The sequence below is a fragment of the Schistocerca americana genome, chromosome 8, assembly GCF_021461395.2.
Source record: "Schistocerca americana isolate TAMUIC-IGC-003095 chromosome 8, iqSchAmer2.1, whole genome shotgun sequence".
Taxonomy (NCBI): Eukaryota; Metazoa; Arthropoda; class Insecta; order Orthoptera; family Acrididae; genus Schistocerca; species Schistocerca americana.
Genome location: NC_060126.1, coordinates 249,708,809 through 249,732,069, shown reverse-complemented (window position 1 = coordinate 249,732,069; position 23,261 = coordinate 249,708,809). Strand labels below are relative to the sequence as shown.

Here is a 23,261-nt window from a genome sequence, read left to right as displayed (position 1 = left end):
GACAACACGTGGGAGTCCTCTTACACTTCTATTGACTCAACTACAATAAATAATTTCCTAATTTGAATCCTGGACACATGTATTTTTTCTTTCCAAAAGGTATACATGCTTACAAATAAAACAAGAAAAATATTTGTTCTCCATCAATAGTTAATATTGAACCTGAGCTCTGCAAACCTAACACAAGAAGAAATAGTCCTGTATCCCTTTGCTTTGAAAATGAAACAGGAGTGTTCAGTAAAGACAGAGTGGACTATTGCATTATATTTTGCTAGGTAGATATATGGAAGCATACAATATCACTTTTCATACTCAATTATGTTTTTTCCTTTCATATGTTTTATAATAATGACTGATAATAACTGGGAGATCAATGCCTAATGATCTCCAAGTGTGCAATACATGTAAGACTCGAAATGCTTTAGTAACTCATAATAATTTTTCAAACTTTTTCAACTGTTAGTCCGACTGGTGTAGACATTGGTTGGTTGGTTTGTGGGATTGAAGAGACCAGACTACTAGCGCCATCGGTCCCTTTTTCCACGAACTTTAAACACTCACAAAGAATAAAAACAAACAAAGGAGATGACAAGAGATGACACAGGACAAGAAAGACACAGACAGAGACCAGACAAAAGGAATTAAAATCACACAGAGTGTGACAGTGGTTGGCCCACCATAGAAACAAAAAAGGAAAAGCCAAGAAACACACTAAAAAACCCCAGTCTGAACTCGTACGCCAAAGGCCAGACACAATAAAGAACAAACACTTAGATCAAGCGATAAAAACCCCCTGCACGAATAAAACTCAAAACTAAAGCTGCCATTGCAACGTCAACTGATAAAAGTGCAGTAAGTGTATCAGGCAGCACAAATGTCTGCCTGAGCGGAGTTAAAATCGGGCAGTCCAACAAGATGTGGACCACCGTCAAAGCTGACCCGCAGCGACATAAAGGTGGGTCCTCACAGTGCAATAAATAACTGTGCGTCATCCAGGTGCGGCCAACGCGCAGCTGGCAGAGGACAACACAGTCCTTGCGGGAGGCTCACAAGGAGGAGCACCACACACCAGTAGCCTCCTTGACGGCCCGAAGTTTATTGGGTGAAGGCAGGGTGCACTATTCTTCACCCCCGGTGCCAAGTACCTTCTATCGCAAAACTGACCTGAGGTCACTCTCCGAAAGGCCAATCTTCTCTGAGACTGGTGCACCGACAGCCTGTTTGGCCAGCGTGTCAACACGTTCATTTCCTGGGATGCAGACATGACCTGGGGTCCACACAAAGACCATGGAGCGGCCGCAACAGGAAAGAGTATGGGTGGATTCCTGGATAGCCATTACCAGACGAGAGTGAGGAAAACACTGGTTGATAGCTCGTAAACCGCTCAGGGAGTCACTACAGATAACGAACGACTCATCTGAGCTGGAGCGGATATGCTCTAGAGCGCGAGAGATGGTGACCAGCTCGGCAGTGAAAACACTGCAGCCAGCCGGCAACGAGCATTGTTCGTAATGGTCCCCCAGAGTAAGAACATAACCAACATGACCAGCAACCATCAAACCATCAGTACAGACCACGTCAGATCCTCAAAACGTGTCAAGTATTGAAAGAAAGTGGCAGCGGAGGGCCTCAGGAGGGACTGAGTCCTTCAGGCCCTGTGCCAGATTGAGCCAAAGGCATGGACGGGGCACACACCATGGGGATAGAGGTAGAGGGGCCCGGAAAAGAGGCGGAAGAGGGAAAATCTCAAACCCAGAGAAAAGAGCCCTGATGTGAACCGCGATCGCACACCCTGACCGGGGCTGAAGTTCTGGAAGATGAACGACTGAGGTGGGGAACAGCAGACGGTAATTGGGGTGCCCGGGCAAGCTACAAACGTGTACAGCATAAACGGCCAGTAATCATTGGTGCCGGATCCGCAGTGGAGGGACACCAGCCTCCAAAAGTATGCTGGTGACAGGGCTTGTGCGGAAGGCACCAGTGGCGAGTCAGATTCCGCTGTGAAGGATGGGGGTCAAGCAAACGCAACACGGAAGGGGATACTGATTCGTAAGCCAGGCTCCCATAATCTAGACAGAACTGAATTAATGCCTGGTACAGCCATAAAAGGGTAGACCGATCGGCACCCCAGCTTGTGTGACTCAAGCAACGAAGAGTGTTAAGATGCCGCCAGCACGTTTGTTTAAGCTGCCGGAGATGAGGGAGCCAAGTCAACCGGGTATAAAAAACCAATCCCAAAAACTGATACATCTCCACCACTGCAAGTGATTCGCCATCAAGATAAAGCTGTGGCTCGGGGTGAACAGTACGAAGCTGGCAGAAATGCATAACACAGGTCTTGGCAGCTGAAAACTGAAAGCCATGTGCTACAGCCCAAGACTGCGCCTTCAGTGTAGACATTCTCACCCACCCTCATGCCATTCCCATTTTCAGTAACACATCCCATATGCCATACAAAATCGAACAATTCAACTACAACACTTATCTCATTCTGCTACCCATTAACTCAACTAGTATTCCACTTCTATGTGGGGCAATCCTTATCCCAACTGAAATAGAGAACCCTGAGAGAACAGCCCAGTCTCCTACAAATATTACTGCACTCATTGTATAGTATTTAACATGGATGTTGTCCCCAGACAAACAACAATTTCCTTTAATAGCCACTGGCAGGACTTGTTAATAGTAAATCAGAAGACGTAACTATATTCCCTTGGCTCTGCAAACTTAACTTTATACCTATTATAATTATGGTGACTATGCAACTTGCGGCCATATCCCATCACAAAGAAAGTATTAAAGAAAAGACCTGGATGGAAAAGAAACAATGACTTGCAGGAAAGATCACTACTAACATTTTGCGCACTGTGCAGAGTGACAGTCTGGAATGTGCATAATAATGAAAAGAGAAAGGGAATGGGGGCAGGAATGGTGGGGGATGTTCGAAGCTCCTGGTTTGCACCACTCCCATTAGCCAAAGCCACCAATCTTCCCAGTAATTTAGCAGCAATCAGTAGGTACATGCCCATATGCACATGTGTGTGTGTGTGTGTGTGTGTGTGTGTGTGTGTGTGTGTGTTTTTTAACAAATGAAAGCACAATGAGTTATTACATATGCCTCCATGTAAAACTTCATGGGTTAGTCGAGGTCTGTCCTTTGTTGTCACTTTCCATTTTCCACGCCCTGTATTATTTTCTCCTTTTTTTACTTCTGTATTCTCACTATGTTCACATTACCAGTTTTGCTCTAGATTTTCACCTCTACTGAAGGAGAATGCATCTTGTTTCAATGTTGCATACAAAATATCACAATGTTTTGCTTCCTAAGATTATACCAAACGCTTCAGAATTTTCTGCTTGATCACGATTGTCAGTTACCTTAAGTGGAAGACATGATGTGTTATGCTGCACAATTTTCACTGTGTTTAGTGGGATAAACTGGTAATAAAGTGTTCATTTTTATTTGCTGTTGTGTTGTATCCACTTGTCTTCCAGAGTCAAGAATTGTGCATGTGTTGTTATACACTATATTTACCTGACTATAAGGTGACCCCGAATATGTTTTTATGAGACTCCTAGAGTAAATTTTATTTTTTAAACAATTTTTATAATAAAATATATTAGATGAGTTTCTAATTAAAGTACTGTTAATACCTGCAGCCAGTCATAGGTGCACCCAGCAGAACCCTCCAAGTGAAAATTGGTAAAGGTGACATTTAGTACTTTCGTGCTGTTTGTGATAATGACCCAAGCACAGCTCATACCATGTGGATAGCTTGTTGATCTTGAACTAGAATCAGGGAAAGTGAGGGTGCCTGCTTCATTGGGTAGAAAGCCACCACATCCTATTGAGAACAAATTTTCAAGCATTAAAACAGTTGAAATAGCATTTTATACAAGTAGAGGAAAGGTGCACAATAAACATAAATTTAATTTTAGACAATGTTATTTTTGCGATTCAACAGTGCAGATCTGGTTCACAAATTAACAAGTAATAAAACAATCGATGAAGCCAAAGTGATGCAGGACCAAAGAGAATATCTGGATTTTTTTGTAATGGCTAGCACACTCCTTCACAAAAAAAAAAAAAAAAAAAAAAAAAAAAAAAAAAAAAAAAAAAAAAAAAACATCATGTGGTGCCAGGGACTACATAAAATAAGAATATCAAACACATGGATATGGTTAAGTCCCAGCTGAAAACATTCAAAATGGCCTGGAGTCCATTGAAATAATATCATCAGAACATTTTTGGCCTTTATTGGACACTGTATTCTTTATTTCATATGTAAAGTATAAAAAAATACTTGTGGGGGGGGGGGGGGGGGGAGGGAACAGAATGGTATTCATAATTAGCCTCTGTGTGTAGCTGGCGATATCCAGCCCACTACTATGGCCATCTGTTGGAAATCCATCATGGACCAAAAGTGACTCATCTTATAAACAGGCATTTCCTGGACATTTTTTCCCAAACAATATCAAGAAAAGAGAAATAAAATGGTCAGGACTACACACAAGACTTTCAAAATGAGACATCTCGCTCGTGTGCGGAATATGAAGTTCTTTTACTTTCTGTAGCATGTCTTAAAATATTTCATACAGAAAAGGATCTTCAATTTTGTGAAAATAAAATATCATATATTATATTTGATCCTAATCCATTTTACTTTTGGTTCATAAATTAAATTTAGCAAAACTTTTTCACACTTGGGCAAGGTACATGGTGTGACTGTGCCAGCCTGCACTAGGTCAAATTATCCACAATACAGGGGTGACTGTGCTTAAAATATCCACTTAAGGGAGTAAAAACTTGAGTTCACAGGGTTCAAGTGAAGTCTGATGCAGTTCAGAAAATGGTTTGGCATACCTAAATTTCGGTACAAGACTTCTAACCACATAAAATTAGGAAAGTGCCCCACAACACACATCAAACTCAACCTTGAATGAACAAGGTGAGGAGTGAAATTTTATTAAGTCTACAGCCTTTCATCCAAACATATTACGTATTTGCATAATAAGACTGAAAAATTTAAAAAAATATGGTTGCTCCCCCAGCAACATTAAGAATGATCTGTTGCTACAATAGGTGGAATTTTATATTATTCAATGAAAATGTAGTACACACTACATACAACCAGTCATATAAACCAATCAAGAATAAATTATCAAACACCTGTGGTACACCAGACTTCTTCAACTGGTAAAATTTGCAGTGGCCAGACACACTATTAAAGTGATCAGCTGCACATGGTTTTGGCTCTATGTGACTAAAGAAGTGATATAATTAGTGGGTGATCTGATCAACAGAAATGAGAGTTTCATTTAGACAATTCACGGAATTTATACATGTCTTTCATAATCTCTCATGTCCGCCCCTGGTAGCTGAATGGTTAACGTGACAGATTATCAATCCTCTGGGCTCAGGTTCGATTCCCGGCTGGGTCAGTGAATTTTCTCCGCCCAGGGACTGGGTGTTGTGTTGTCCTCATTATCATCCTCTCATCCTCATCGACTGCAGGTCACCGAAGTGGTGTCACACTGAAAGACCGGCACCCAGCGAACAGTCTGCCAGACGGGGGCCGTAGTTATACAATTAAATAAATAAATACACTCTCACAAAAAATTTTATTCTGAGTCTGCAGTCTCTGTTATTTTCAGTGGCAAATAATCATTATGGATTTGCATCCGACACCTAGCACTCTTAGGTTTTAAACAAAGTTTAGTGCTGTGAACTCTTTTTATAAGCTTGGTGACATCTCAGGAAATTATCAAGCATAGAATCATATTCTAAAGTCAGTCAACAACAGTCCTTGACAAAGATACTATGGTTTGTAGGCAAAATATCAGAAGATGAAATAACAACATGTCATACATATTCCTATATGTTTTTGCAGCAAAACAGTATTATTAATAATACTGAGGTATTGAGTCACTGACTGGCATGTAAACCAGACAGTAAATGTTGCAAAGCTTTCAGATGATGTCCTTCTTCAGAGTTAACTAGTACAGAATACACACACACACACACACACACACACACACACACACACACCTGCATGTCTACATTGTCACAGCTGCTTATAACAGACAAGGCCACCAATGAAAGTGGTCATATTATTTACCATCTCTTCTGTAACATTTGCACAGCATTTGATGTGTGCATGATAATCAACCAGCTCCCCACCTGAATGATCGGCCAAGCCAAACTGTAATCACAAAAGAGTTAAAAAGACCCAGTGAGAGAACACATTGTTCAGCACAAATTCAGCTTTATCTACTGCTTCACAATTTGTGCCATCTGGATTCTACTCAAAATTCCATCCTTTTTTTTGAAAATTGTCCCTACAATACATCGTTTGATCCCATAAACCCCTGTTCCACACACACCTCCAACCCTGGCCTCATGAATGCACTCATTCTGCAATCACAAACTCTCTCTTCCTCCTCTGTTCTGTCTCCTCTTTCCTGTATACTTCTCTACATCAATGTGCACCACATTTAAATCTTCCTACTCAGTCCAGAGTAATCTCACCTCTGTGACTTTCCCGTACTGTCTTTCCATTCCAACTGTCAGCCATCCTTCCCTCCAACCCTAGCTCCCTCTCCTTACATGTTTTCTCCCCTCACTCACTCCATATGATATAATCTCTCATCACAGTCACACAGCATCGTTTGTACAACTTAACAGGCAGGAACACTGTAGCCATACAGTGGTATGCGGAATGATGCCAAGCTGTTATGTCTCCACTGTAATTCCTTTATGAGATGTATAATTCTTTGCTCCAGCAGTCGTTTCAATTGTCCACAGAGAAGGGCAAATAGATAGATCATTATGGGAGTTGTAAAGAATAATGAACTGATTTGCTCACAGTGTTTGCCAGTATTATGGCACGCGTTTAAGGAATGAACCAGGTTGTTAAGTGGTGAGTGTTCAGAAATATTAATACATTTAAAGTCTTATAATTTCATTATATTAATCCTGCTGTATTAAGCAATGTTTTGCAGTTGATATTATGGATAGCTAGTAATAAATAGCCTTTGGGGCATAACAATGTGTACTCTGTATGAAAAGTAGGTAATCTTCCATGATAAATTAGGTGTCATTGTATGTTTTGTGTGTATGGGTTCGTGTGTGGTACATGTATCCTGTACAAAGTACATCATCCAAAAGCTTAGCAACATTTTCAGTCTTATAGTCCACCAACTTTTGGGCATGTATCTAAGACAGTAATATTTCTTCACCAGATATTTTGGCTGACACCATCTTCCAGAGGAGTCAGTGACTAAATTAACCATCTGACTCAAAGACATACGTGGAGTAACTGAACATGGGTATGACACTAATACTGGAAGAAGAAATACTGCTGTCCCAGATGCATGCCCAAAAGATGGGAAAACACAAAGAAATATGTTTTCAGTATTGCTTATGAGCTATGAGCTTATTGGCCTCTGAATGCATCACATATTCAGTGAGCTGTTACTCTTATTCCTTCCATTATTTGTATTCAACCAAGGAAATTCAGGTATCATACTGTGACATTTTTCTTTCAACAGTGACTTATTTGTATATTACCTGTCTTTACAAGAACACTACACAGATTGTAGACAAAGCTGCAAATGCATTAAAGGAGCAGAAAAATAGGTACCTAAAGTTCATATTTACTGTTAAGGGTATTTTACAAGTTGACACTTATTTCATGGATGTCCAAGCCACAATACTACCAATGATCCATTACACATTACAGGCATATAGTGAGTACAATCGCAGTGGTGTACAATTTTCAGGAACAAGTGACTTACGTTGTTGTCTCTCCTGGCAGTGAGCCCCAGTAAAGCTGCTTGTACACATGCAAGTGAATCCTGTAAGACCCTGCCGCATACAGGTACCACCATTTTGACATGGATTGGGGCTGCACACATCAACTGTCTGTGTACACCTCACACCTTTAAAAAGAAAAGAGATGGGAGAATACTGACAGTCATGGACTTATATAATCTGGTCTTTAGTCATCCCAGAAATCTTAGTTGCTCTTTCGCTACACTGTGGGACAAGTTATAGGAGAGCTATAAGCTATATATTTTGTATACACTGTTTTAAAATCTTTCTCATCTAATGAAAGTAAAATAAAGTTATTGTATACAAACATTCATAAATTCTACATTATACACGCAATATTTCAAAGTACAATTTGTATTTCTGTTCTAAGTACTTCCCGAATAGATTTTAATATCACCATTGACTTTCTCTTCCCTAATAGATTTTAATATCACCATTGACTTTCTATACGTAGCTATATTTCCATGAATTAGACTGCAGTATCTTTTGTGAAGTCACTGATGTTTCCCATCAAACAAACTTGTTGGCTATCATAATTAGTTTTACAATAAAGTGTGAAAAGCAGCAAGTGCCAATCACAGAATAACCATCTGTAACAAAATTAAGTTATGTATAGTCCTAAGATACAGCAAATGATCTTTTTACTCGAGAAAAGAGAAACTGTAAAATATCACATGTTGCTAAACAACATTGTTTTCCAATAACTCAATGAATTGTGGTTTAAATGAAATGGAATACTTCATAATGAACTGTGTCCACTGTCTTTTTAGCATTCTTGTCACTAAAAATGCTCTGACAAAGGTAACCAGAGTTTATTATTACGTTTTCCATTTATTTGACTGTCTCGGTTTGCCAAAAACAATGCCCAAGGCTGCCATGAAATTTACATAAAATGTTCATTTCCCAACTGACTACTGCCAAATCTTCCAAGTTTTTTCACTCTTTTGAACAAACTACTAATTTCAGTAACACATCTGACAGAGTTTTTGTTTGCTCACAATTCAAACTAATTAACACTAACAATGTGACAATAAGATATTAAGTAAAAATATTTTCACTTTCCAAGATTCCAAACTCAATGTGCAATATCAGAAGTATTCCACGAACTGCAAAACACATGTGCAATTACCTCATTCATTTCACGCTATCAGGTTATTCACAATTGAAAACTGCCATCCTACATTGTATGTCCAATTTAACTGACTCACAATACAAGTAGTCTATAAAATACCTGTGTATCCTGGCAGGCAGCTACATGTGTATGAGTTTCCAGGTGCAGGAATACAATGACCATTGGAGCCACATGGATTGTTGGCACAGGGGTTTGGCCCACCATCTGAATGCATTGGTGTGCATCCGTTAGGGCCTATCCCATCACCCACGTAACCAGATGGACACAAACACTGAGCGTAACTTTGGCCAATAGCTGAAAATAAAAATGAAAACTATCAGTGTAACTTAGGACAATAGATGAAAATAAAAACAAAAACTATCACTTATCTTAGAGAGACAATTATTATACACATTTCCATAAAATACAACAAGAATATCTTATGTTCTCAATACCACAGAATTATAGCTTATAATACATAAGATGGTTAAGGTGCAACAGTATGGAACTTTGATAAACTTTCTCTGCATATCAGCAAACACAGCATCCAACATAATGAGAGTATGAATCTCATTGTTAAGGATGCAATGGCCAACAAGCAGTTGCTTATCCCCAATGTCAATGCATCTGATCGCAACCATGAAGTGAAGGCAAGAATAGTTGGACAAAGCATGATGGCAGAGAGGCTGCCATTATTATAATCTACAACCGGCTCCCCTTAGAATATCATAATTTACGGATAGTAAACTTGGTAGTCAGCACCATCATAAGGATAGACTCTTCCATCATCGAGATCTTCCTTTTGAGACACTGATTCCGCAGCATGTTCATACAACTCTACATAGAAAAAGAAGATGTAGTAGTAGTACAGTCTGTGGCGCTCAATCCAGGAAATGGGCTTCTGGCCTGATTGCAGGTAGAGTGCGGCCTTCCATTAGGTGTGGCTCTAGGAGAAGGATGCCTTTTAGCCCTCGGATGGCCCCATGGTACTAAATTTTATAGCAGGCTGAGTGCACCTGGGGCTATCCGGGAGGGACTGGAAAGATGAAAAACTGCCACTCCTACGCAGGAATGAATGTGGAACCTCCTGGACTGGAGTCTAGCACTCTGTCTGCTAGACCACCACGTCCTTTACTGAGCATTAGAAATTCATTTAAACATTATTATCTTTTTGTGCGAGCTGTATCAGGGCTGGCAAAGCACTTTGTATGAGAGTCAAATGAAATGAAACAATTTCCCACTAGAATTCTCATCTTACAAAAAACAACTTACACAGTCATCAGCTGCTACTTTCTAAGATATTGTAACCTATGACATGTAATTGAATGTATTTCCACAGAGCTTTGACACTATCAGAAGTACCACTTAGAGCATAGTCTCATAAAATTTGTTACACTGGCACCTCCCTTCCTATTGCTTACACAATCACAAGTGAGTTCGTGTTTTGTTTTGTTTTGTCATTATGAAGCTAATACCATTCTTATTTTAATGCACTATAATTTTAATAATTTAAATTTTATTTTCATTGGGATTGGTAAGTTTATTTATTTATTTTAAATATGGAGTGAGTGAATGCTGCAGCCAATTGCAGTCTGTCCCCTATGGGTGATGATATGGCCACTAATATGATGCCGTGCTGGTCAAATGTGATAAGAAAATAAGCTTAAGGATGTTGTGTGGCTCTTGCTTTTAATAATAACTTTTCTTAATTGTTTTTCATTTCAATGAAACATTTTTAGAGGAAAGAAAATGTCCACATGTTAATTAGTTCTGTTAAGCAGAATGTAATATTGATGGAGCAAATGTATTAATATATCAGCACGATATTTCACACTGATTGCAAAATATGTCAAAGTGATAACAAAAGGCTAATTTTCCTTTTTTATGAATCAGTCACTTTTTTATACAGTATGCTCATATACACAACTAAGTAGTGAAACATTATAAATTACACTGATAGTAACAGCACAGGCTAATGGAAATATATTATGACCTGATGGAAAATACAAAACGAATAACGCTAGGTATACAAGGACTTCAAACAAAAGTAGCACAAAAATGCACAAGTAAAATATTTCATTCATATAAAGTTTCAGAAACCGAATTGAAGTTTGGATTGAAATTGATATATTCATGATATTGCCACTGTTACAAAAAGTATATATAAAAGTACAATACACAAAATCTACATCTACATTTATACTCTGCAAACCACTGTGAAGTGCATGGCAGAGGGTCCATCTCATTGTTCAGTCATTAGGGTTTCTCCTCATATGGAGTGCAGGAAGAATGATTGTTTAAATGCCTCAGTGCAAGTTGTAATTAATCTAATTTTGTCTTCATGATCCCTATGGGAGTGGTATGTATGGGTTTGTAGTATATTACCAAAGTCACCATTTGAAGCTGATTCTTGAAAAGTTGTCAGTAGGCTTTCTTGGGATGGTTTATGTCTACTTTCAATGGTCTGCCAGTTCAGTTTCTCCACCATCTCTCTGACACTCTCACATGAATCGAACAAACCTGTGACCATTCATGCTGCCCTTCTCTGTATGTGTTCAATACCCTCTGTTAGTCCTATCTAGTATGCATCCTTTAGTACTGTTCTAGGATGGGTCACACAAGTGATTTATAGGCACTCTCCTTTGTAGACTGCATTTCCCCAGTATCCTACCAATAAGCAGAATGACCACCTGCTTCACCCACAACTTAGCCTATGTGATCATTCCATAACATATACCTACAAAGTTATCTGTATGAGTGACAGATTCCTAGAATGACTCACTGATACTGTAGTAGCAGGATACTGTAGTTTTTTGTTTTACGAAATGCACAGTTTCATATTTCTGAACATTGAAAGAAATTGCCAATCTTTGCACCACTCTGATATTTTAACAAGATCTGACTGAAAATTTATGCTGCTTCTTTCAGGCATTACTTCATTAGAGACAATGGCATCATCTGCAAAAACTCTGAAGTTACTATTAATATTGCTCGCACAACCATTAACATATAGCAAAAACAGCAAGATCCCATCTAACTTCCCTAAGCACACCCAAAGTTACTTCTAAGATTGCTGACAGCTCTCCATCCAAGAAAATTTACTGTGTCCTCCATATCAAGAAATCCTCAATCCACTCACAATTTTTGCTTCATACAACATAAAATTGTACTTTTGATAATAATCACAGATATGGTACTGAGTCAGCTACTTTTTGGAAATCAAGAAATACTGCATCTACATGAATGTCTTGATCCCAATATTTCAGTACGTCACGTGAGGAAAGTGGAAGTTGGGTTTCACAAGAATGATGTGTTTGGGATCCATGTTGGTTGGGATGGAGAAGGTCATCTGTGAATCCCCTCAAAGATTCCTTATTCATATTAACAATCAGACTGACAGTAAGTCAAATATCTTGCAATATTGGAAATTCCATGATAAAACAATGAAGAAAGAAGGGAAAAGACTACTCTCCTATAGATGACTGAAGGGTAAAGCATAGATGCATGAAACTGATCAGAAATTCTCATTCGTTTTGAAGATTTGACCTTTTATGTAAGAAAGTACAGGCATGCACGCATGCGTGCCCCTCACACACACATACACACACACACCACACACACAGAGAGAGAGAGAGAGAGAGAGAGAGAGAGAGAGAGAGGTGTATATCCATGTTGCCACTTCAGTTCTCAACATAAGCCACAATGAGGAAAACGGATGGGGTGTGCATTTTTAACTGCACCAATACATTACATAATCACAATCTTCACAAGTTTACCATTGCCTAATTTCTTAGGATGAAGTTCACTGCCAAGCAGGATAAAATCTTACCAGAGTTCTCCACACAGCGTGCAAGTACATGGCAGCCTCCATTGTTGATGTTGCAGATGCCAACTCGAGTGCATGTTATACCATCTCCCTGGTAGCCAGCTGGACATTCACCACAACGTCGAGAACCCTGAAAACACAGTAACTCTTTTGTTGTACGTATGTTGCTGCATCTGAAGAAACTGTGAGTAGTCACCTGCATCTCCCACAATGTGGGTGGCACACATCTCTTATGATTTCTTACTGCCAAATAATAACTGCTGTGAACTTGACAAAGAAATAGTGAAGTCAACTCAAATTTACTGAAGGAAACAAATTGTTTGTTAATTCTGTCAAGGATGTACTTCATTATTTCTCATATGCATTCTGAGGGCACCTATGGATGACATGCATACTGGAACTGCATCTTCCGCAAGGGCATACCTAAGTAATATTGCTTGTTGTGGCGTGGCTATAGAAGCTCTGTGAATTGTGGTATTCGTGCACAGAATCTACTAAAAATGAAAATGTTAAAAGAAAAAAAAGTAAGGAGACATAAATGAAGGTGCAGATTTGAATCTGATGGTGACACGTAGTGATTTACTGAAGAATAATGAAAATAAAGTATATATATTGAATAGATAACTGAGTTAAAGGAATTATTGATTTAAATGAATAAGGACTTTAAAAATAGTGTTAACTATGTGTTTAAACTAAATGAGAAATGTAGGAAACGAGTTCTGAATCACAATTATATCACAATGATTCAGCTGCCCCTAGCAATGTCATTTTATGCAGCCTGCAATGTTATATCAGGCATCCAAAAACTACACACAAGATTTTCATACCCTCTAGGCACAAACTGTTAGTCCTGCAGAAAAATATCAACAGTACCTTTTTGTAAGAAATTTAATGAAGTTAAATTTTGTACTGAGATACGTTATTGTTGGAGGCCATGGTTTTCAAGTTATTCAAGAAAAATATACAAAAGCGACCTTCAAACACACCTCCAACCCTCCCAACACTCATGTCTCAACAGTCAGGATTTCTAGTACATTGCTCATAAAATTCCCTCCTACTACTGTACACCCAATATTTGATCTTTTTTGGTCTCTATTGGTTGGGCTATTATGCCAACAGCACAGTCAGCTATTTCATTAACATTAACAACTTAAATTTGCCCTTGAGGGTAATGAAAGAAAAATGAGTTTTGTAAATGTTATGCTAAAACTAGTTATGTTGTCAATTTGATCCAAACTGAATCCTTACAAGCACAGCAGTTTAGTAGTCAAAAGGCCTGACTAATACAACAACGTAATCATTTATTTTATGCTGTTAAAATTCATAAAATAGTTTGGCAAAATTTATATAAACATTACTTTACAATTTTTAAGGGCTCTACTAAATTGGTGGCATAGTACAGCCAGACAGTGAAGACTAAGAAAGCTTGAATGTAGGAAATAATTAATGCAGCACAGAGATAGAGGGAGACCCTTGAACAATACATTAGAAATCCTGACTGGTAGGAGTGGGGATGAATTTGAAGCTCACTTTTGTATGTTTTTTCTCAAACCTACATCTATGTCCACACAGATAATCCACAAGCCTCCATATGTTGCATGGCAGTGGGTATCCTGTGCCACTAATTGTCATTTCCTTTCCTGCTCCACTAGCAAACAGAGTGATGGAAAAATGTCTCCGTATGATCCCAAATTCCTTTTATCTTATCTTCATGGTCCTTCTGCACAATGAGTATTGGTGGTGACAGAGTTATTCGGCAGTCAGCTTAAATACTGGTTCTCTAAATTTTCTCAATAGTGTTTCCCAAAAAGAACTTCCCTCCAGAGATTTTCATTTCAGTTCCCGAAGCACCTCCTTAACTCTATAACTTTAAAACTATGACCTCCAGCAAAAACTTATCACAGTACAAAATATAATTACATTAAATTTCCTACAAATAGAACCTGTTTTTTTTCTGTACAACCAATTGTTTGCATGTACGTAACAAGAGAATATGAAAATCTCACACATAGTTTTTGAAGGCCAGAGATAACATTGCTAGTTGATAAAATGACATCAGTAGGGGCAGCTAAATCACCCAGTACACAAAAAGAGAAGCCACATCTCGCATCTCAAGTTGCTAAGTATTCTTATTCTTGAATGTGATAGAATGAGTTTTTCCCATCAATTTTGAGTAGGAAATGCAACAGATGGCAGCAGGTAGCAAATTTGTTCCTAAAATAACTGTTGTTAAAGTAGCTAATAGTAACAACTGGGAAAAGGTGTATTTCCAAAACGTGTATCTCCACAAGTTTACAGCTGCCAACTGTGGCAGATGGTGATAGGATACTTATTGTGTGTCAATCACACCACCATTTGTTAATAAGACACAAATGCTATACATGTTATCTCAGATTAGTATATATTTCTGTTATCACGGTCACTGCAATCAGCTGTCAGCTCTCTATGATCAGTCTTAGGTACAATAAAGAATTGATAGAACACAAAAGAATTGATAGAATACATAAAGATCTCAATGTGACAAAAGCAAAAGCTATATTTAAATAAAAATAACATAATAAAAACTATTTTACAAAGTATACAGCTCACAAGCAAGCTTATTCCAGCAGCATACACATCTGGTTGGAAAGAGACTTTGAAGATAGGTAAAAGGATAAATCAAACAAATTTATTAAAACTCAATTCCAAAGTATTCAACAACAGAATACATGGAAGTTTTTGCCAGAATGAAATAAAAAGAATCACTAAATTTTGGTATTCATAAAGTCTCAGTTTCATTAGAGACAAAGCTGTAACTATTACAGGCTAAAGAGACACTGTTTCACTAAAAACTACACTCAATCGCTCACTCATTCATTCGTTCAAACATCTTGTTCCTTCAGGGATGGAGAACAAGTCAAGTTATACATGCTGCTTTTGTGAGGTATACTTTCACCACAGCATTCAACTTTGGCACAATAGTACTATCAAATCCATGCAATTCACACATTTATTGACTTACATTCATCTACATAAAACAATTTGTGGTATTTCTTTTGTCTGCAGATTAAATCATGTGCACCAGACAAACAAATTTCAAAAGCTTAGGTCCAAAAACTTAACATAAAATTCAAACAAGTTTTCTTTTAAGTTGATTTTATAAAAACTTGTAGAGTACTATACCGTCAATTGTAAACCAAATCTGAGCTTTTCAGAAATGCAATATCTGTGCATTACTGTATCTTCAATTGTAATCTTTACCTGTGATTTTCAGAAACTTTTGGCTACACTATCCTAATTCAAAACCAACAGTTCATTAATTTCACTGTGTATTTAATTGAACAAAAGGTATATTTCCGACAGTTATCCTAAGTTACAAGAGTTCGGCATAATCTGCTTGTAGTAAATCACTGTATGTGATTTACACTTACTATAAATAAGCAACATATCATGACACATTAGTGCTCTCTTTTAGAAGATGTATATATTGTCTGCCTTATATAATTTGTTATGGAGCATAACCTGAAAAACATTTAAGTGAAACAGTAAAACCTGAGATCTGAAATTAATTTGCTAATACAAACTCCTTAATATCATCTGTATTAGGTACAGATTTACAACACAATAGTGACATACGAAAATTTGTACCGAGACTGAAACCCAGATTTCCCACTTATCGTGAGTGGTCACCTTAACCATTTCAGCTATCTCCACATGCTCCCCAGTCCGACCCAAACTTCTATATATCACATTGTCTACATCCTTAATTCAGTGGACTACGATATAAGGATGCAGACTGTGTTGACATATGGAAGTCTTGGTCAGTCCGGGGAGTCCTGGTCTCACACAAATTATCATTTCCCACTAATAGGTAGATCAATACTTAATACACCTGGTATCAAGGAATTCACACTCAGTGAATAAATTTTGAACTATTTTGTACAGCTGCAGATTGTCAACAGTGTCTGCTCTTTGAGACATGCATGCAAATAGTAAAACATGTACAAGTTTTTCATTAGCCATAATAGATATTTCATTTTGGGTGTTAATCACTTTAGTTCTAAAAGGGTACTGGTAAGACTAGTGCCATCTCAGACACAAAAATTAAAAGGTAGTCAGCAAGTTTAGTTTAAAGTCATTTGGTTATTGGTCTGTTAAATATTTCACCAAGCTCAGTACTACCCCACTGTGTTTGCTGTTCTTGGACAGCAGATGTGTTGGTTGCTGTTTGTAAGCAGCTGGAAATTGCCCTGACTACTTTCAGGCAATTGGAAGCTGCTGCAAATAGGTGTGTTGAAGGGCTGCTGAGGCTTATGTACTGGAAATACCAAATGTACCTCAAGTACTAGCCTCTCTTCTGCAGGAAATACAGGATCCACCACTACTTGCCCATTTGATTGTGTTCTAGGTGTCCTGTATGGTAGAGACAGGAATCAGGAACTCAGGACTTAACACCTATTGTCTTGAGCCTTAAGCTTGAGGTGCTGTCTTATACTGAAGCTGAAACTGAGCCAGTGAGATTCATTTCACCTGTTGAGAAACCTGCTGCGACCTGTGTTACGAGGAGGTGAACGCAAACTGATCGCAGTCTATTAATCATTAGCAATTCGAATGTAAGGTGAATAATGGTATCCCTAAGGGAAATGGCAGCAAATGGATGAGAAGCAATACAGGTGCAATCAGTGTGCATGACTAGGAGCCTCACTCAGCATGTTAAAGAGGCTGTTTTGGCAGTCATTAATGGAACAGAGCGCAACCAGCAGCAGACTGTAGCACACGCTGGAAGAACTGAAGCCTATAATCTGTGCTCCATGGTCATACTTGGATCATTCCAGCAATTAGCAGAGAAGGTTAAGAATACCAGCATAGCTCATGAAGTTTCAATAAAGCTTACAATCTGCAGCATTGTCCCCAAAACAGATCATGGTCAGCTGGTTCTAAGTTAGACAAGACACTGTCAAGGTTTTGGGACAAGCTAGGTTGTGACTTTCTAGACTTGCACCATGGGGTTGAGAACTGTAAGGTCCCCATAAATGGATTAGGTGTGCTTTCTCAGAGGCTGCTGCCCAGATAGCTGACTCTGTGTGGGGTGCACATTAGAGTTTTTAGATTAGGCGGCTCTCCATCCAGTCCAGCTCTATAAAACAGAGAAGTATCAGTGTAATATCCAAAAACATGCTTCCCATAGGTGACAGTATTAAACTCCTAGCCGTTAAGTGCTGAAGCATTTGCAACAAAGTGACAGACCTTAAAGTACACCTAAAAAGCAGTGGAGTTCACATAATACTAGGCACAGAAACCTTATTAAAACCTGAAGTTTACAACAGTGAGAGTTTTGGGGATAAAATAAGACCAGTACATTAAATTTCAGGCATGCAGCTGTGCAAATAAAATTTCTTCCATTGATATTTCAGCCATATATCGTCTGGCCATCCTCAGGGTGAGTCTGATGACAAGGTGCCAAGTGCGGCCTTATATGCTCCACTGCGGCGGTACTGCGCATGCAGATCACAGATGCTGGTCGGTGGCCCTTATACACGCAAGTCATCTGTGGTGAAGGCTTACAGACATTCAATTCATTTATCAATGTGTGTTCAGCAGCAGTGACACCACTACAACTTCACTGCAGTTTAATTACCCCAATAGCTGGATTCCAGCTTTGTCAAAATTAAAACTATTTTCTCTATTTATTAAATTACTAGCTAATCTAATCTCTGCAGCATCATTAAAGGAACAGGTGGATGTTAGAATCTTCAGATCACTGTAGTTCGTAGAATGCTCTATATCAATATAGTTTTCGGCCACAGCTGACTTGTCTGGGTGTGATAAGCGAGTCTATCTTTGATGTTCCACACGTCTCTCATGAATGGTGCGTGTTGTTTGACCTATGTATGACTTACCACAATTTCCACAAGGAATCTGATACACACCCACCTTATAAAGCAATAAATCGTTCTTTACAGAGCCGAGTAAAGCTGCAATCTTTGTGAGAGGCCAGAAGATCACCTTAACACAGTGTTTCTCAAGAATATGCCCTATCTCCAAGGAAAAAGCACCCATATAGGGCAAAAACACACTTGATCTGAAGGAATCACTATCTTCTTCTCATCACATACCTGCACTCTAGGTTGTAAATTGAAGGCTCTACAAATTGCAGGAAAACTCCATTCACTTCAAAAATGCTCTTCAGGTATATGAGCTCTTCTTGCAAATTATCTTTATCAGATATAAAGTGCGCCCTATGCAATAAGGTCTTAGGACAACTATGGTCCGTGAAGGATGATGGCAGCTACTGGCTGCCAGATATAGATGTATCTGTGTTGGTTTATGAGACACGGCATGTCCTAATGTGCCATCAACTTCATGGCAAACGATGACATCCTAAAAGGGGAGGCAGCCATCTTTTTATATTTCCATAGTACATTTGGTACCAGCATGGATAGAATTATAATGCTCAAGAAATCACTGTAATTCATTCATCCCGTGCGGCCGTACTACAAATGTGTCATCCATATGCCTCCAGATGACCATTGGTTTAAAACTTGCTGAGTCCCATGTCTTGTCCTTGGACTCTTTCATAAATTAATTAGCTATTAGAGGAGAGAAGGGGCTCCCCATAACAACTCCATCAATTTGCTCATAAAATACACCATTAAACAGAAAATACGATGAAAAAAGTGTACGTTCTAATAAGGTCGTGATGTTCTTATTAAAACGTTGAACAAGAGTCCTTTAAAGGTACCTTCGTATATAATGATACCACATCAAAATTAATGAGTGTATCCATAATATTTAGCCTGACATTGCTAAATCTCTGAATAAAATCCATAGAATTACAAATGTAGTGACTACATTTTCCTATCAATGGTTTCAGTAAGGATGCTAAATGGTTCATGGTACGGGTTCCTGTTGTCATGTCCTAGTTCATGAACCACAGCAACGTATGAGTGGCCAAGTAAGTGGTCCTGACAGTTGGGATACCAGTTACTTTGGAATAAGGCTGGGCATCTCGGACATATTCTGAGTCGTGGTCATCTTTGTGCTCAGATGGCAAAGACTACCAAATCCACTGATTAGTCCCTCAACCATTAGGGGTAAAACTCAATGGGACCCGGGGAAAGTAAGGCTAGCAACCTGATTCCCTAGTACTTTAAGTATGATGCTGGCAACAATCAGAGCAAAATGCCTTGGACCTTTGGAGGTGACGGAGTCCCACCTCTAATTGACAAACCAGGGACTCCTAAAATACGGCTCGGCAAACGAATGGTATCGAGATGGGAAGCTATTAATATCAATGGGGGCTACTCTGGGAAGAAGGTAGAGCTGGCAGAGGCTGCAAGTAAGATGGGCTTGGACGTTTTAGCTGTTAGTGACATTCGGGTAAGGGGTGAGAAAGACTGGTGTAATCAGCTGTACTTGGCAATCTGTCTTTTTGTAGCCACTTCATGAACCCAGTCAGACTTAGCCCCCGTTGTGCCATCAATCCAGTCCTATGAGTCAGGAGGTAAAACAGCTGCTATCTTCAAAAGCACATGGTACAGGTGTTCAGAAACAATATCCAACTTTCAACAAGCAAAAAGAATTCTTTCTCTGACAATACCAGAATCAGCCCTATGTAAAATCCTATTTATTGCATTGTTCTTGACAAAGTGAACCAACGTTGCAAATTTTGGAAGAACTCCATGGTCTCGGGTCAGTAAGAAACTTATTGAGTCTTGCTGTCTGATGTCATAATTCATCCAAACTATAGACCCATGAAACCATCTCAATATATGAATCAAATGTCTGTACACCTTCACCACAGGTGGCACGTTTGTAAGCGTATCTCTTTGCCGCCGATCAACGTCTGTGACCCACATGCACAGTACCGCAGTACCGCCGCAGTGGAGCATATAAGGCCATGCTTGGCATTTTGTCATCAGTCTTGCGACTCACTCTAAGGATGGCTGGACGATATGCAGCTGACATATCAGTGGAAGAAATTTTATTTGCAGAGCTGCATGCCTGAAATTTAATGGACTATTCATTACCCCATGAGAAGTTGAAAATGCACAAAACAAGTACCTCTTCAGGGAGGAGATGGTTTCATGAGTCCATAGTTTGGACAAATTATGACACTGGAGAGCAAGACTATTGAGTCCTTGAGTTTTTTACTGAACTGTCAGTACCACGAAGCTGTCGCAAAATTTGCAAGGTTGGTTCACTTTGTCAAGAATAATGCAGTAAATAGAATATTACATAGGGCTGGTACAGCTATTGTCAGAAAAAGAATTCGTTTTACTCGTCGGAAGTTGGATATTGTTTCTGAACACCTGTATCATCTACATTTGAAGATAGCAGCTGTTTTGTCTCCTGACTCATGGGAATGGACTGATGGCACAACATTGGCTAAGACTGACTGGGTTCGTTAAGTGCCTACAGAAAGACAGATTGCCAAGTACAACCGATTAGACCAGCCTCTTCAGGTGGACTCTGTTATTCACATATTCTCATAATTTTGATGGGTAAGGATCTGGCTGAAGCCATGTTATCTGCCTAAGTGGTAAATTTTGCCTCTACTCCAAAGACTTTGCTGATATCATCTTTCATCAGTGCCATTAAGGAAGCTGTCTGAGCCCGATCAGAGAATTCAGTTGAAGAAATCTGACGTCAAAAATGCCGAGCAATTACAAATATTGTCCACAAAGATGTAAAGTTTCTAAGGGAGAGAGATTTGTGATATGAAAGTTGGGTGAGGATACTAACACAGTCGTCCCTGCGTGCTGATAAAGGTAATGCTACTCTCCTTTTGCATCAGGAAGTCTACAATGAAAAGATATGTGGTCTACTTAGTTCTGGTGCTTACCGGAAGATAAACAAAGATCCTACCAACAAAGTGGCAATAAGAACGGCAGCCTTTCTGAATGCTTCATCACTACCAAAGGGTGTCATAAGAAGTTTAAAAGTGCGAGGTGCATTACCATTGAGATTTTATGGGCTTCCTGAAGTTCACAACATGGATAAGGATGAGTGTCTAGAGGATTTGTCTATGGGGCCTATAACGAGCGCTATTGGTTCACCAACGTACATTTCTGCCAAATATTTAGCTTCCTTATTAACAATGTTGGTAGGAAAATGTGGTCACTACATTCGTAATTCTATGTATTTTATTCAGAGACTTAGCAATGTCAGGGTAAATAGTATGGATGTGCTCGTTAGTTTTGATGTGGTATCATTATATACTAAGGTATCTTTAAAGGACTCCTCATCTCTTATCGGCCAACATTCTGTTAAGAACATCACAGCCTTATTTGAACATATGCTTTTGTCATCTTATTTTCAGTTTAATGGTATATTTTATGAGCAGATTCATGGAGTTGTTATGGGAAGCTCCTTCTCTCCTCTAATAGCTAATTTATTCATGGAAAAGTCCATGGACAAGGCACAGGACTCACCAAGTTTTAAACCAATGGTATTCTGGAGGCACATGGATGGCATATTTGCAGTGTGGCCACATGGGATGAATGAATTATATTGATTTCTTGAGTATTCGAATTCTATCCATGCTAGTACCAAATGTACTATGAAAATAGAAAAACACGGCTGCCTCCCCTTTTTGGATGTTGTCATTCGCCGTGAAGTTGATGGCACATTAGGACATGCCATGTATCATAAACCAACACGGACACATAAGCCAGTAGCTGCCATCACCCTTCACAGACCATAGTTGTCCTAATACCTTAGTGCATAGGGTGCACTTTATATCTGATAAAGATAATTTGCAATAAGAGCTCATACGCCTGAAGAGCATTTTTAAAGTGAATGGATTTTCTCTGCAATTTGTAGAGCATTCAATTTACAACCTAGAGTGCAGGTATGTGATGGGGAAGAAGATAGTAATTCCTTCAGATCAAGTGTGTTTTTAGATTAGCTAATAATTTAATAGAGATAATGGTTTTAATGTGGAAAAAGCATCGTATCCAGCTTGTGGGGTAATTAACTGCAGAGAAGTCATCAAGGTGTCACTGCCGCCGAACATACACTGATAAACAAATAGAATGTTTGTACACCTCCGCCATAGGCAGTGCATGTGTAAGCGTATCTCTTTGCTGCCAACCAGCATGAGTTGTACCACCGTTACCACCATGGTGGGGCGTATAAGGTGACGCTTGGCACATTGTCGTCAGTCTTGTGACTCACTCTGAGGGTGGCCGGATGATACACAGCCAAAATATCAATGGAAGAAATTTTATTTGCTTTTTGCTATTTGGCCCGAAATTTAATGAACTATTCATTATATCGCAAAAGTTGAAAATGCACTATTTAAGAGTATACTGAGGGGAAGAGTAATGGGAAAAGGAGGTAATGTATTTCCCACAGTTGAAAAGAAATTTTAAAACCATCTGATATGGAAATTGAAGTTGCGTATGGGACCACTAAGACAAGACTCGTTATCAAAGTAGGCACAAAATTACAAGGGGCATTCGATGAGCAATGCAACACTTTTTTTTCTCAGCCCATTTTTGTTAAAA

The 23,261-nt window shown here is 38.9% G+C and overlaps 1 protein-coding gene across 1 annotated transcript in view; it reads right to left on the bottom strand.

Moving 5' to 3' along the window:
* The window catches only part of LOC124545739 (cubilin-like), a 718,402-nt gene that overhangs the window by 626,022 nt on the left and 69,119 nt on the right, over positions 1 to 23,261 (bottom strand). Inside the window, exons 8-11 of the mRNA XM_047124681.1 lie at positions 12,775 to 12,901; positions 9,066 to 9,260; positions 7,798 to 7,941; positions 3,655 to 3,845 (exon numbers count right to left, since the gene is read on the bottom strand). Of these exons, the coding sequence (XP_046980637.1) occupies positions 3,655 to 3,845; positions 7,798 to 7,941; positions 9,066 to 9,260; positions 12,775 to 12,901 (657 nt within the window). The remainder of the gene's footprint in view (positions 1 to 3,654; positions 3,846 to 7,797; positions 7,942 to 9,065; positions 9,261 to 12,774; positions 12,902 to 23,261) is intronic.